This window comes from Marmota marmota, unplaced genomic scaffold (genome assembly GCF_001458135.2).
Source record: "Marmota marmota marmota unplaced genomic scaffold, marMar, whole genome shotgun sequence".
Taxonomy (NCBI): domain Eukaryota; kingdom Metazoa; phylum Chordata; class Mammalia; order Rodentia; family Sciuridae; genus Marmota; species Marmota marmota.
Window position 1 is genome coordinate 6,675,630 of NW_026000119.1, and position 14,370 is coordinate 6,689,999.

General features: G+C 32.2%; 1 protein-coding gene across 1 annotated transcript in view; it reads right to left on the reverse strand.

Annotated features, from left to right (window-relative positions):
• Bmp2k (BMP2 inducible kinase) overlaps positions 1-14,370 on the reverse strand; it is a 128,066-nt gene that overhangs the window by 25,271 nt on the left and 88,425 nt on the right. The window contains exons 16-18 of the mRNA XM_048784711.1: positions 13,943-14,124; positions 10,068-10,225; positions 3,013-3,123 (exon numbers count right to left, since the gene is read on the reverse strand). Of these exons, the coding sequence (XP_048640668.1) occupies positions 3,013-3,123; positions 10,068-10,225; positions 13,943-14,124 (451 nt within the window). The remainder of the gene's footprint in view (positions 1-3,012; positions 3,124-10,067; positions 10,226-13,942; positions 14,125-14,370) is intronic.

Genomic DNA, 14,370 nt, shown 5'->3' on the forward strand with positions numbered 1-14,370 from the left:
AGCCATTAGGAAGTCAAACAACAGCAAGTGCTGGCAAGGATGTGGGGAAAAGGGTACACTTGTACATTGCTGGTGGGACTGCAAATTGGTGCAGCCAATTTGGAAAGCAGTATGGAGATTCCTGGGAAATCTGGGAATGGAACCACCATTTGACCCAGCTATTCCCCTTCTCGGTCTATTCCCTAAAGACCTAAAAAGAGCATGCTACAGGGATACTGCTACGTCGATGTTCATAGCAGCACAATTCACAATAGCTAGACTGTGGAACCAACCTAGATGCCCTTCAATAGATGAATGGATAAAAAAAAAATGTGGCATTTATACACAATGGAATATTACTCTGTACTAAAAAATGACAAAATAATGGAATTTGCAGGGAAATGGATGGCATTAGAGCAGATTATGCTAAGTGAAGCTAGCCAATCCCTAAAAAACAAATGCCAAATGTCTTCTTTGATATAAGGAGAACAACTAAGAATAGAGCAGGGAGGAAGAGCATGAGAAGAAGATTAACATTAAACAGGGACGAGAGGTGGGAGGGAAAGGGAGAGAGAAGGGAAATTGCATGGAAATGGAAGGAGACCCTTATTATTATACTGTTATACTGGAAGTGAGGGGAAAGGGAAAAAAAACAAGGGGGAGAAATGAATTACAGTAGATGGGGTAGAGAGAGAAGATGGGAGGGGTGGGGAGGGGGGATAATAGAGGATAGGAAAGGCAGCAGAACACATCAGACACTAGTATGGCAGTATGTAAAACAGTGGATGTGTAACCGATGTGATTCTGCAATCTGTATACGGGATAAAAAAGGGAGTTCATAACCCACTTGAATCAAATGTATGAAATATGATATGTCAAGAACTATGTAATGTTTTGAACAACCAATAATAAAAATTAAAAAAAAATAAAAAATAAATAAAATTTAAAAAATAAAATTCTAACAGAGGGCTGGAATGTAGCTCAGTGGTAGTGTATCTGCTTAGCATAAGCAAGGCCCTGAGTTCAATTTCCAGTACCACAAAAAAAGAAAAAGAATGTCCTAACAGATTTTTTTAAATAAAAAGAGCAGAACAATGGTACTTCCCAAATACATATTAACATTGGACTTAAAACTTGCTAAATTCTTATAGCATTCTGCTGTACGATTAAATTCATTTTATTCTCAAGTAAAACCCTCTATATGGTGCACTTAAAATTGTTTAGTAATTGTCTACTCTCAAATTCAAGTAAGATGACATCATACACACTTAATTCTGTATTGTATATGTAACACATATGTTGTAACTTCTTGTCTTTATCTCTCCTATGTCCGAGAAATCTCCAGATGCTTTTTAGTCTCACAACGTTAGGTAGAGTATATTTTCATTAGCTAGAATTCATTTTTCTTTTTCCTTAAAGCTTATGAGAAAGGGGCTGGGGTTGTGGCTCAGTGAGAGCGCTTGCCTTGCACATGTGAGGCACTGGGTTTGATTCTCAGTACCACATAAAAATAAACAAACAAAAAATATTGTGTGCCATTTATAATTTTAAAAATTTTTTTAAATATTTTTTTAAAAAGCTTCTAAGGACAATTTTTGTTTCAGTAGATTTAATTAATTTTACTCCTAAAGGATGATGAATACCCCAATATTTTATTTCTATCTAAAATTACAAATGATAAATCATAAATGTGTGTGTGTGTGTATGTGTGTGTATACAAAATAAAGTAGTTGCACAGCTACATGAAAAGCTGAAGAAGATAATGCACTTCTTTAGAGTATGGAAAGGAGTTAGTCCGGAAACTGCTTTAGGCACACACATAAGTATCTCGACTCATTGAATACTAGGCTTTTGAAAGCTGATAAAAGATTATTTTAAGACATTATAATTAAAGAAAAAAATAATACTTTTGTCACCTAGGATAAAGGGGTGTAAGGAAGCACATTTATGCAAATTAAATTAATGCACACAGATAGCTATTTTCCAAGTTAAGGATGTCGAGTCATCCATGAAAGAGACACATTGAAGACAGCAAGCAGAAAATGAAAAGAATATGGACTACTTTCAAAAATGGCAAAGAGAAAAACAGAATGTGAAAGCAATTAGAAACAATCTTGCTTACTGTATCATATAGTCTAGATAACCAAATCTGAATGCTGACAAGCTACATGTATCCATAAGAAATCCTAAATACACAATTCACACCTTGACTTTACATTCTTAAGTTTTCCTTTTGCTATCGTTCTTGCAAGTATTTTTAAAATAGTAGTAAGATGTTACTATATAACTTACTTGAGTGAGAAATAAAAGAACAAAACCAAAGAAAGTGGCTGACTACGTTAAACTAAACCTTCAGCTTCTGTCAAACAATAATTTCTTCCAATATCATTCCCTTTACCAGGACTTGAAACCAATTTTCTCCACTATTGCCATTCAGACACAAAAATTAATTTACTCCAAAGTAGAATTTTATTCCATCCTATTATATTCCAACTGTTAACTGGGTAAATACTTTGAAATTATTACTACAAATATTTTTAAAGAGTACATAATATCAATATTTAAATTCTGGATTGAAATCAAAAGCAGAGATGTTAGAAGAAAAGAGTAGCTAAACCAAAATGATTTGACAAATACAAAATCATTAATACTTTTTAAATGTAACTACAAAAGTACACATAAACTAGAAAAATGCCATATTCTTATGCAAAAATATAAAAATATTTTTATATCTTAAATATATAAAAGGGAGATATTTTCATGCATGGCTTGTTTTTTTTAGCAGTACCCACAAAAAAGGTAAAAAGAAATAGTTATGTTTCTGTTATGTAAATAAGTATTTTTTTTTACATTGGCAAAGGCACAACTGAATAATTCAATGGGACAAACATCAGGAAGACCAAGATGGGTAAGGGTTAAAATAATCTATTTTCTATAACCAATACCTGATTCTTACTTCCACTCTCTATTAATAAGGTTCTGCTATTCTTGTGTGTATTTTTTAATGACAGTAATGTTACATATGTAACTTGCCTGAGTGAGAAATGAAAGGAACAGAACCAAAAGGATCTTCTGGAGGATGATTATGTGGAGCAGAAAGTGGTTCTATATTCTTATCTGAGGATGCTCTCTCCTCGAGCCTATCTGTAAAAATAAGACGAAACAAAAAAAAAAAAAATAAAATAAAACAAAACAAAAATGGTCTTTAAATTAAAAGTGATATACTTCTGTATAAATAAAAGCAAAAATCAAAGTAACAGCTTTTTGGAAAATATTAGATTCAGAGTTCCATTATTCTAAGTATTAAAACATAGTCCTGAATTTAATACATATTTGTTGCTACAAAAGCAAATTTCACAATATAATCAGTGCTAGGTTACACTAAAATACAATTAACCTAATAGGTTAGTTAGGTTCAGTTAAATATTACTTGATGACTATTTATAACATATTAAATCTAAATTTGAACCCTACTTATTAAAGAAAGGAAAACTTTCTTCAAATAAATATGGGAAAAAAACATCACAAATGATCATTCATCATAAAAATAGGAAATCCTATTTCTTGATAGCAATAAAGTAATTCCCTATATTTTATTACTCATTTCTCATTTGTTTTACTATCAAATCATTTACCCACACACATAACATGGAGATGCAAAAACACAGATAAGAAGTTTATTTATTCATTCAACAAATATTTGAGCATCTAATATGTGCCAAGCACTGTTCCAGGCAATTGGTACATAACATAAAACAAAGATCCTGTCTTCATGTAGTCTATGTTGGTGTGAAAAAAATTAATAAGCAATGAGATAATAAATATATGTAGTATGCTTAAAATGAATAAAGTTATAAAGAAAAAATGTAGTACAGAATAAAAGGAATTAAAGAAGTGGGCATTAATAAATAGACTGATTCTAATAGTTATTTAGGTAAGAAATGTCTTACAGGCTAAGGAGTGAATACCTGGGGAAAGAACACATAGGAAGAATTAGAGCTGAAACAAACTCAAAGGCAGAAGCAGGCCTGGCGTGTTTGAGGAAGAGCTGTTACGTTTTCATTCCCTAGAAATGATTATCTTTTCGCAGCTCTCAAACTTTCCACATAGCAGATCCTTATATCAATTAGAAACTTCCAGACTTTTGTAGGATGTCTCTTTCCTCTGATTCTTAGCAATCAAAATTATATTACTTGAGACTCACTCAGGTAGATATTTTGGCATTCCTGGGACTAGACCTTTGGTCCATATCCTTCAATGAAGTTCAATTCATATTTAGGTTGGCCTAATTTCAAAAATTCTTTGTGTAATTATTTTGGTTTCAATAGAATCCTAAAGGACTGCAGAGTGTGGAAGGGGAATCCAAACAGATATGAAACTCCTTAAAATAACTTGTACTTTAGAGAGAAGCAGAAAGTACCAAGGTAAAGCAGTATCCCCTATAATAATACTTCTGAAACGTAATGTGCATTGCAATCATCCGGGGATTTGTTAAAATGCAGCTTCTGGTTCCACAGGTATAGAGTGCATTCTGAGATTTTGCACCTCAACAAGTTCCAAGGTAGTATTGATATCACTGGTCCAAGGAGTACACTCTTGACAAAGCAAGACCCTGGAGCACATCTTTATTCTGAATTTATTAATTACTCCTATGGACTACTAATTGCCTTTAGGACAGTGGATACAATTGCCAGCTTTTACAGCAAAGACAAACTCTGCAACATCCACATGGCACTATGGATTTAAATTTTTATTTAAAATTTTGTTGAAGCCCTAATGTTTTGTTGAGGTGTGAGGCACTGATAAAGAGTTGCTGAACACATCTGACAATTGATTGCAGAACAAACAAAACTTCCTAAAATGCTACTCTTCAATTCCAATACTGAAATGGATAACAGAGAAATATTAGGCATTAATTTTAAAGATATTAACCATATATTCAATTTAGGAAACCAGTAACAAATGTTCATTGAACCATTGACTTTGCTGTCAAAAACAACTATTAAAGAGAAGGTAGTCTCATATCTCTTTCTGAAAAAGTAAGGTTGGAGAATAATTTATATAATGAAGGGTTCCTCACCTATTGTGAGATGCCACAATTAGACTTTAAGGACCATCCTATGATTCACAGTGATTACCTATGGATACCCATGTTTTTTGTTTTTTTAAGTTAGGCCCTGAATGTACTTACAGAATAACTGTATACCAGGGAATTATGCCTTGTATCAGAATTCTCCTAGACTCCCCATTCTTCTCCATCTCCCAGATTCTAGTATCTAAAACTAAGGACAAAGGAAATAGGGAGTGGGAAAACACAAATGGGGGAGACTAATTCAAAATGATAGCAATAGCATAGCAATACAATAGCAATATCCAAGAGCCCTCTAAAAAGCAAGATTAAGAGTATTAGGTATTTATTTAAATCTGAATTAGGACCAGACTTTAACCCTAAACCATCTACATCATGATTTGAAGACTGCTACATAAAATGCAATTACTAACCATACCCACAACCTAATGAGTCAGATAAATTATAAGTAGGAACGTGGGAATCTGCATTTTAACATAGTCACCAAATTTATAAACCACTACTATACCAATAGTTTCCAGGTTATAAAACTGCAAAATAACTACTAAGGCTCTTTGAATATTTATGCATTTGGTATATTATTTCCATCAAACTTTGGTAAGTTCATGGTAAATATACAAATAGTATCATGCAGTTAAGACAAGAGTACAAACATTATCACATAGGGATAAACTAATTTTTATATAGAAGTCACCACAAATAAAAAATATGGAAGACATGGTTCTATGAAAAGTTCATTTATCCAGTTATTTTAAAACCGAAATCAAAATAAATTTATAATAAAATAAATCATGTTCTTAGTGTTCCACAAAACAGAATCACTTTTAATGGAATTTTTTTAATCATTTAAGGTTTCTAAAATTTACATGACAATCTGAGACCCAGAACAAAAAAATACAAATATACATATTAATTTTTAACAATCAATTATCTATAAATAAAATGGTTATATAAAGCTACTTTTCAAATACAGTCACCCCTAAAATGTATTTAACTATCATTTTTAAATGATTAGTTTTCTTTAACATAGATCAAAGCTTGAGTTCAATTTGGCCAATATAAGAAACTTACCTCCTTCTGCCTTCCAAAAAAAAATAAACTGTATTCACCAAAACAATTTAAGAATTTTAATTGATACAGATGGAAAAAATATAGGACTTAAAACTCCTAAAAGCAAAGTATATTCTACAATATCACCATAAAATTAAAATAATCTAAAAAATGAATTGTGCTGCTTATATGGATAATGTCCTACAGGGCCCAAACGTCAATGAATAAGATTTTTTAAAAGAGCAGTCTCAATGTAATACTAATATTCTAATATACCTGAAAAGTTGTGTGAGAGTTAATGTTTTACAAGAAACTAATTATAGACTCACAAATTTTATTCTGTGGCTTCATAGATAAAACATATTCAGAAGAACCGAAAAGCAATCACAGTATTTAGCATCTTCTATTCTTCCTTTCAGTTATTTTTATGAACTTTCAAATAAAAACAAATAAATCAACCAAAAAATGTTTCATTAAGTATTATCCTTAACATTTACACCTACACAACTATGTGAACAAGTGCAAGTCGAAATTTCCCCAAACACCTGTATTTTGTTTAATTACTGCTTAATATGTTAAATACTATGACAATTAGGTTTCTGAAGTTTGCATACCAAATCCAGACATTTTGGTACAAAAAACAGATAGAAGCTTAAATTTTTTTTAAATTATTTATTTGTTTATTTACTTCACGCTAAAGATTGAACCCAGGGGCACTTAATCACTGAGCCACATCCCCAGCCCTTTTTTGTATATATTTTATTTGGAGAAAGGGTGTCATTAAGTTGCTTAGGGCCTCACTAAATTGCTGAGGATGGCTTTGAACTTGTGATCCTCCTACCTCAGCCTCTCAAGCCACAGGGATTACAGGCATGTGCCACAGCACCCGGCTTAAATTTTTAATAAATATTGAGACAAGCTTTATTACTAAAGCTTAATCTTGATTTAATGTATTGCTCTTAAGAACCAGTAAAGCTTCTGAACCATAAATAACATTCATTTACACTGAAAGTAAAAGACTAGTTTCTTTCATGTTAAATCCCTTTGCCTCCTATACAGAATCAATTGTTTTTCTGAAAATCACTAAAAAGAATTGTTACCAATTGCTAATATTTTAGAATTTTCAAAATATTAATATGTTCTTAAAATTACCTTCTTGATAATACCTCAAAAAAATACTTCCTAGACAGCATATCCTTTGTCTTTCATTAAGGAAATAACCCCAAATGTGAAAGTATTATTCTGACTGATTGCAACCATTACATCATTACATGGGCAATGCCTGTACTTTAAGGACCATATAAAGATTTCCAGCCTCTCAATTCAAAGCATTTCATAAACAAAAAATAAACTAATTTAGAATAATATTGGAAAATTATTAACAAATTAATATTTATACCAAGGAAAAAAGGTACAAACATCCTATTTGGCATTTCAAATACATCAATATTGTATTTATTCATTTTTGAAAAGGTTGTTAGGGACAGAAGAAACCAACCAATAATGACAAACATCAAGTTTCACTGCAGTTACCCTTGCAGTGAAATTCTTAAGGTTCTAGAAGAGGCCATTTGCCTATCAGTATAATTTAAGCCCTATCAAAAAGATGAAATATTAGACACATGACAGCTTCTATTTAAAGAGACAATTAAAATGACTATGACTGAATATTAAAATCATAAGCAGAAATGTTTCAATACTATATTCTATACATTACTGATTTCTTAATAAATTTTATAAAAGATGTTTCTCCTTCTTTGGACCCCCAAAGAGAAAAGTAGATTTTTTTCTATCTGTTTCCTTGCTGTCACTGTCCCTTTTGTTGTTGACATGTCTGTCCACAAATCCCTTTTCTATTTTGATTTTTAAGTGACCAACTAAGAAACTTAATAATTTAGATATAATTTTTAAATGCCAGTTGAAAGTCAAAAAACCTGTAAGTCAGAGCCTAAAGAAATATACAGAAGGCAAGGAAAGGGAAAGTGCATTTATCAACTGGGTGCCCAGACTCTTTTTAAGACATTATTTCATTTAATTCTTCTGACAACCCTGAGTGAAGTACCATTAAGTGAAACTGATACCTGGCTATGTGATTTTACTGAGTTTCCTACTAGTAAATACATTGTCAGGTATTAGAATTTGTATTTTCTGGTATAAATGTGCTGAATTAAATAAGTACAAAGGCCTGTAGCAATGATTTCTGTAGATGAGGTACCATTGAGATATTTTTCCAAATGAGAGAGGTTATTCCAAGTCTGACCTGCAAAAAAAGTTCCTCCTGAACTTTCAATTGGAACCTAATATCTTTCTACAGTTAATACTGCAATAAAATTTGAACTGTCTTTGGTATACATATGTGCACAAGCACACACACATATTACCTGATCTTCAAATTTAAAAATAAATAACTAGTTCAAAAATTTAAAGTTAAACCCAATTCTTTATGAAAGAACACATATAGGTATATTCATATACCATTCCTGCCTATGCCAAACAAAAGTTAGGTGTCATTACAAATTCTCAGGAGCATAGAACAGCATACTCTGTAAGGTAAAAAATGAGAATTTTTTCCTATTCTGTTATTTTAAAAGGGGGTTTATTCACCCAAGGAGTAGCAAATACTGATTTAGCAAAACCTTATTAGAACACATCAAAATTAAAACCTTTTGCTTTTAAAAAAATCCTATACATTATAATAATTGGGCTACTCTCTATCATCTCTCCAAAAGAGATACTTTATTTCCTTTTTTAAAACCTTGTTTGGGGGGGTCACTCAACACAAATTCTAGGAAAAATACCAAACAAAAAGTTGTGGTTTAAAAAGATTTTTTTTTTAATGATGTAAGATTGGTTTTACCCAAGTTAACAAACCTTTGATAAGGCCTCAGAACTCATTTATATATCTACATTTAATCATCAATTAAATTTCCATTATATATTACCAATATGTAAAATACAAATTTAAATCCTAAACAACTATTATTACATGAATGCAAGGCATTTATAAAATGTACATAAAATATATACTAATTTGGAACAAAGCATTTCAATCTATTAAATTTATTCATAACACCAGTTACCTAAATAATATAGAAACTAGGAACTGGGAACAATTTCAACCTTTTCACATACAAAAAGGAAAACACACTTGTGTGTGTGCACTGCACACACATAACGCACAAGCCTCAGAAATCTGAAAATTATCTACATCCTCCAGAAGTGAGTTTTTTGTTCCTGTTTTGCAAACCTGAAAATATCCTACAACTTTCTTCCCCGCCAAAAAAAATGTGTGTGTGTGTGTGTGTGTGTGTGTGTGTGTGTGTATGGTGAAGCTTCACATATATATTAGGTAGTTTAAGAAAAGGCAATGATTTCAAGTAAAAACATTGAGATATCTGATTTACAGTGAAAAAAAATTTATTTAACTTTTGCCATATCAGGACAACAAAGCAGCCCTTTTATGTCACCACTCATTAAAAGGGCATTACAAAACATTAACATAATGTAGTAACTAGCCCATGTTTTCTTTCAGGCATTTTCAAAGGGCATCTCAGACCCACAATATTTTCTATTAAGTGTGCGAAAAAACAGAGCTCCAAAATGATTAGTAAGGCAAGATACTAATGTCTCCCTTTTTATTTCAACATTAAATTTCCATCTTTTGGAGTTGTTCTGAATTTAACATTCACAGTTATGCAGTTTTTTAAAGTGTTAATATCAGCATATTTTCAGCAATCTTGGGTTTTGAATAGCTACTATAAAGCAATAAATCCCTAATGTGCATAATATAGTTTGATAGTGTATATGAAAGAAGATGGCCTGAATTTTGCCCTCAAATGCACAAAAAGAATTTAATGTACACCACCTCAAAACAGTCTTTGGCCTTGCTGAAAAATTATGGAGCTGTTATTTTACTGTGAAGCAAAATAAGCCTTCAAGTGTCCCTTACTTGATCTTAGAAGGTCAAATTCTCTGTCCAACAGTTCCTCTTCTGTTAACTTGGAGAAATTATCCTCTCCAAAAGGATTCCACCCTGACATATCAGGTGGGTTACTGATGTTCTTCTGATTTGTAAAATTTGCAACTGCCTCTTTCTCAGCAACTGGCCTATTATAATAATTGAGAGAGGAAAAGAAAGAAAATGAGAATTTAAAAAATTTCACATTGCCCCAGTTTGTATTTTATAAATGCTTAGAAAACCATACAATTTTATTGCAGTTGAGATGGCAGGTTAAGGGTATGGGATCTGAAACACCTCTATAAGGCAGACTAGTTCCATAATCCATAAGGCACACTAGCTCTATAATCACCTACAAAAGGTACATAACGTATTCCTTAACCCCTCTATGCTTCAGCTTTCTCATCTATTGGAAAGGAGTGACAGTATCTACTTCAAAGCATTTCTGAAGAAATTAAATGATTTAATACACATATAAAGAGAACAGGTCTGGTAAAGAAAACTAAGCAGTCAATAAATGAGTTATTATTCTTACAGTGAACAAGTTGGAAAGTGACAATCTGTTACCATACCAAGCAGTATCACTCCAAAATTACTTCAGAATAACTATATAGTGATCATGTCCTGGTTATGTGGAAACACCACAATAATTTCACTACAAACAAAAGATGAATTTTAGGATTGCCTTACTAATAAATTAGCTAAAGTTGAAAGAAAGTTATTCTGTAAATATGTAATTATTCATGGTGTTTAAAGTACCTAAAGTCTGGGGCTGGGGAGATGGCTTTTTGGTAGCTTGCTTAGCATATACAAGGCCCTGAGTTCAATACTTAGATTGCAAATATCAGTCAAACAATCATTAAATACAAAACTATCGAGTCAGGAGCCTAAGACCACTGATTCTATGCAATTTGCCAGATAGGCCTCTTGGTTTTTAAGGGAAAATGTAAGTCTAAAGACTTCTTAAGAATCCCTGGGTACCTCTCCCTCAACCAGCCTGGAAATACAGCACAGGAATGAGGCAATTTAACAAATCTATCAAATTCCTTACATAATTCAGATCTAAACCCTTTAATATTGACAATGGAGAGAAAGTCTCTATGTTTAAACAAGTATCTCCATTTTGCAAGCCTTGACTCATCCCTTTGAATTTACTTTCCCTTTGGCAGCTCAATGTCCTTGCCACCACATAGGTCCTAGAAGGTAAAAGTCAGCAAAAGACATCCATTTAATCCCTTAGTCCAACCCCCTCAGAATATCTGTGCCAAGAATAGAATATTTAAACAATTATTGAAGGCTAGAGGATAAGAAAAGAAAATAAACTATAAGTACACTTGCTTAGTAAACAGAACCTAGATATTGCCAAGGCCTAAAAATCTGCCTCCATGTGACAAAATTCCATCTTTATTCCAAAACTGTTTTCAAGGACTTTCAGAGTCCTTAACACAGATCAGAGAAAGGGAAATTCAAAGAACAACATTTTCCCTCCTATAAATTTCTTTCAGAGCCTTTTGACTTCCTATTTGAATCACTCCTCCAATTCCTATGATGAATCCTGGCAGACTGTACTCAATAGGGTATGTTACCTTAACCTACAGCTTACCTACAGTTCAAAGACACATTAAACTATGTCTACCAGCACTGGGAATATAGATGATTGGTAGAGTCTAGCATGCCCAAGGTCCTGGGTTCAGTCCCCAAGAAAAAATAAAAATAAACACAAACACACACATGTTCTCTGATATTCCTCCCTACAAGAATAAAATCTAATTCTGCTCTTTGTTTTTTCCTAGTCTAATTACAATTTTTACTTTTCCAAATAGCACTTTTCTTTATTAATATTATAAATAATAAAATCATGTAACACTAAGTAGAAGTACTAAAATGTAAATTATGAAATGCAAGTAATAATTTAATAAATTTCCAAAAATGACATACCTGGAAATAAGTCCCCAGTAATAAGAATGGAATAATTTTTCTTATTAAAAATAGGTTAGGGATTAATGGGCTATAGTATGTCTGAGGCCCTTGGTTCAATCTCCAGTACCAATAAATAAATAAATGGATATTGTGCTCTATATTCCTTAAGATATTGATGAAAGTAATGTATCAATTACATGACTGCTTTTTTTTAACTTTTGGTGTTAACTAGCATCAAAATATTAATATTAATTAATCTAGTGAAATTAGTTGGAAAGTACAAAAGATATCAAGCTGAATTACTACAGTATTCCCTACTTTAATCTTATCTTTTAGTAATACTGCTCATGGAATCATAGTTATAATACGTATTTTCCCCTAATTTTTGTTTAATTACTAAAATTTTTAAAACTTGGTTTATCACCAAAATCATCTTGCATACCCAAGGTTGGGAAACATTGGATTCAGTATCTTCAAATGCATATAGGACTTATTGTATTCCCTCTCCAATGGAGCTGTGTACTACTGGATGGGAACATGGAGCAGGAAAGGGCTGATTATTTAATAGGTAGAAACAATTATATACTATAGCCACTAGAGCTTAGGAATACAGAACTTCCTATAGGAAGCTACATTTGTTTGGTGCCTCAATGTTCCTTCATCGATATTATTGTACTACTTGATATCAGGTTAATTTTGAGTATAACATCTTCTCTAGCAATTTTAAAAGAGCTCTGTAAGCAGATGTTCCTGCTTATCAGTGGAAGGTGACAACTGTTTGTCTCTAAATATTATCTTAGAATGATTTTCCCCTTCTCCCCAAATCTAAAATTCCTCCTCTTCTACTGTGTTAACTTATCTTTGGTATGAATATCAAATAATATTTCAATAAGTTAAAATAAACATCCTCTACATATACATTATCTTATATCTTATAATTGCCCTATTATATTAACTATCATATTAACTAATATAATTGCCCTAGTATATTAGTTATCTGTCTCTACATGGTAAATTACACAAAACTTAATAGTTTAAAACAACAACAAACATTTATTATCTTATACCCTTTCTCCAGTGAAAAATATAGGAGTGATTTAGCTGAAAGGCTGTTATGACTGAGTCTGCATTGGCTGGTGCTGAATGATCTGTTTACAGGATGGCTCACTAACCTGACTTTGTACAGGAGGCCTCAGTCCCCTGCCACAACGATTCTAATTAATACAATAGCTTCGTCAGTATCTTAAACTATACAATATCAAGCAGAATATCCTATTTTTAATATGGAAAAGTATTCCATTCTTATCATCACTATGGGGGGAAAACTATACAATATCAAGCAGAATATCCTATTTTTAATATGGAAAAGTATTCCATTCTTATCATCACTATGGGGGGACTAATTATGCAAATTTATTAGATTACTACTTGTATTTCATAGTTTATATTTTATTGATTCTAATTAGTTTAGAATATCATAGCATATGCTTTAATTTTACTATTTACAATCCAATTAATTTATTCAAGAAAAAATGCTTTGTGAGAAAGAAAAACCTATAACTAGAGTAAGCTAATGACAAATAATGATTTGTACATTTAAGTTCTGCTCTCGACTTAAGACAAATCTGTCCTATTTCATATACTCCAGTTTTGTTTTAGGAAAGCACTTCATTAAATTCATTTTTCCCCTCTCCTTCCGTATTTCCCCCTAATCAATAATTTATCACTATTGCTTTTTTCTTTCTCTCTCTCTCTTATCTCATACACACACCGAAGTTGGGAATTGTTCTATAGTAAACTGTGTACTTTCACACTCTTTTGAGATACACACAGTACAATTATGCTACCAATGTTACTGCTTCTCATGCCCAATTCCCAGTTGATGCTTGTGGAGACCTTTTCCCAGCCAATGTTTTAAATCCTGCATTCACTAGAAAAATACTTGCCTAGCACTATAAGAGGAGTCCATTATGGTTCCAACCTGAGCTGGAAGTGACGAAGTGTAGGAAACTAAGGCTGGTGAAAACTCTTGAGGGGAGGTAAGATATTCAGGTGATGCCTGCTGTTGGGATTGCTGATGTTGAGCTAGCATCTGCTGCTGCAAGAAAGTCTGCTGATACTGCTGCATCTGAAACAAGAATGATATTACATAAATCAATGCTCAAGTCAATAAAGTACTATCAGCATTGTTTTTGTTTACTATCCTTCTTTCTTTTTACTTTGGTGACAAAACCAGAAACCTAGAAAATAATGAATTTTATTTGAAGGAACAGCTCTCTTACTAGAAAACTACAGCAGGAGGAATTTTACCTATTTAAGAATTTGTGAATCTAAGCTCACTTGGCCAGATTCAAAAATTCTCCCTTAAATATTT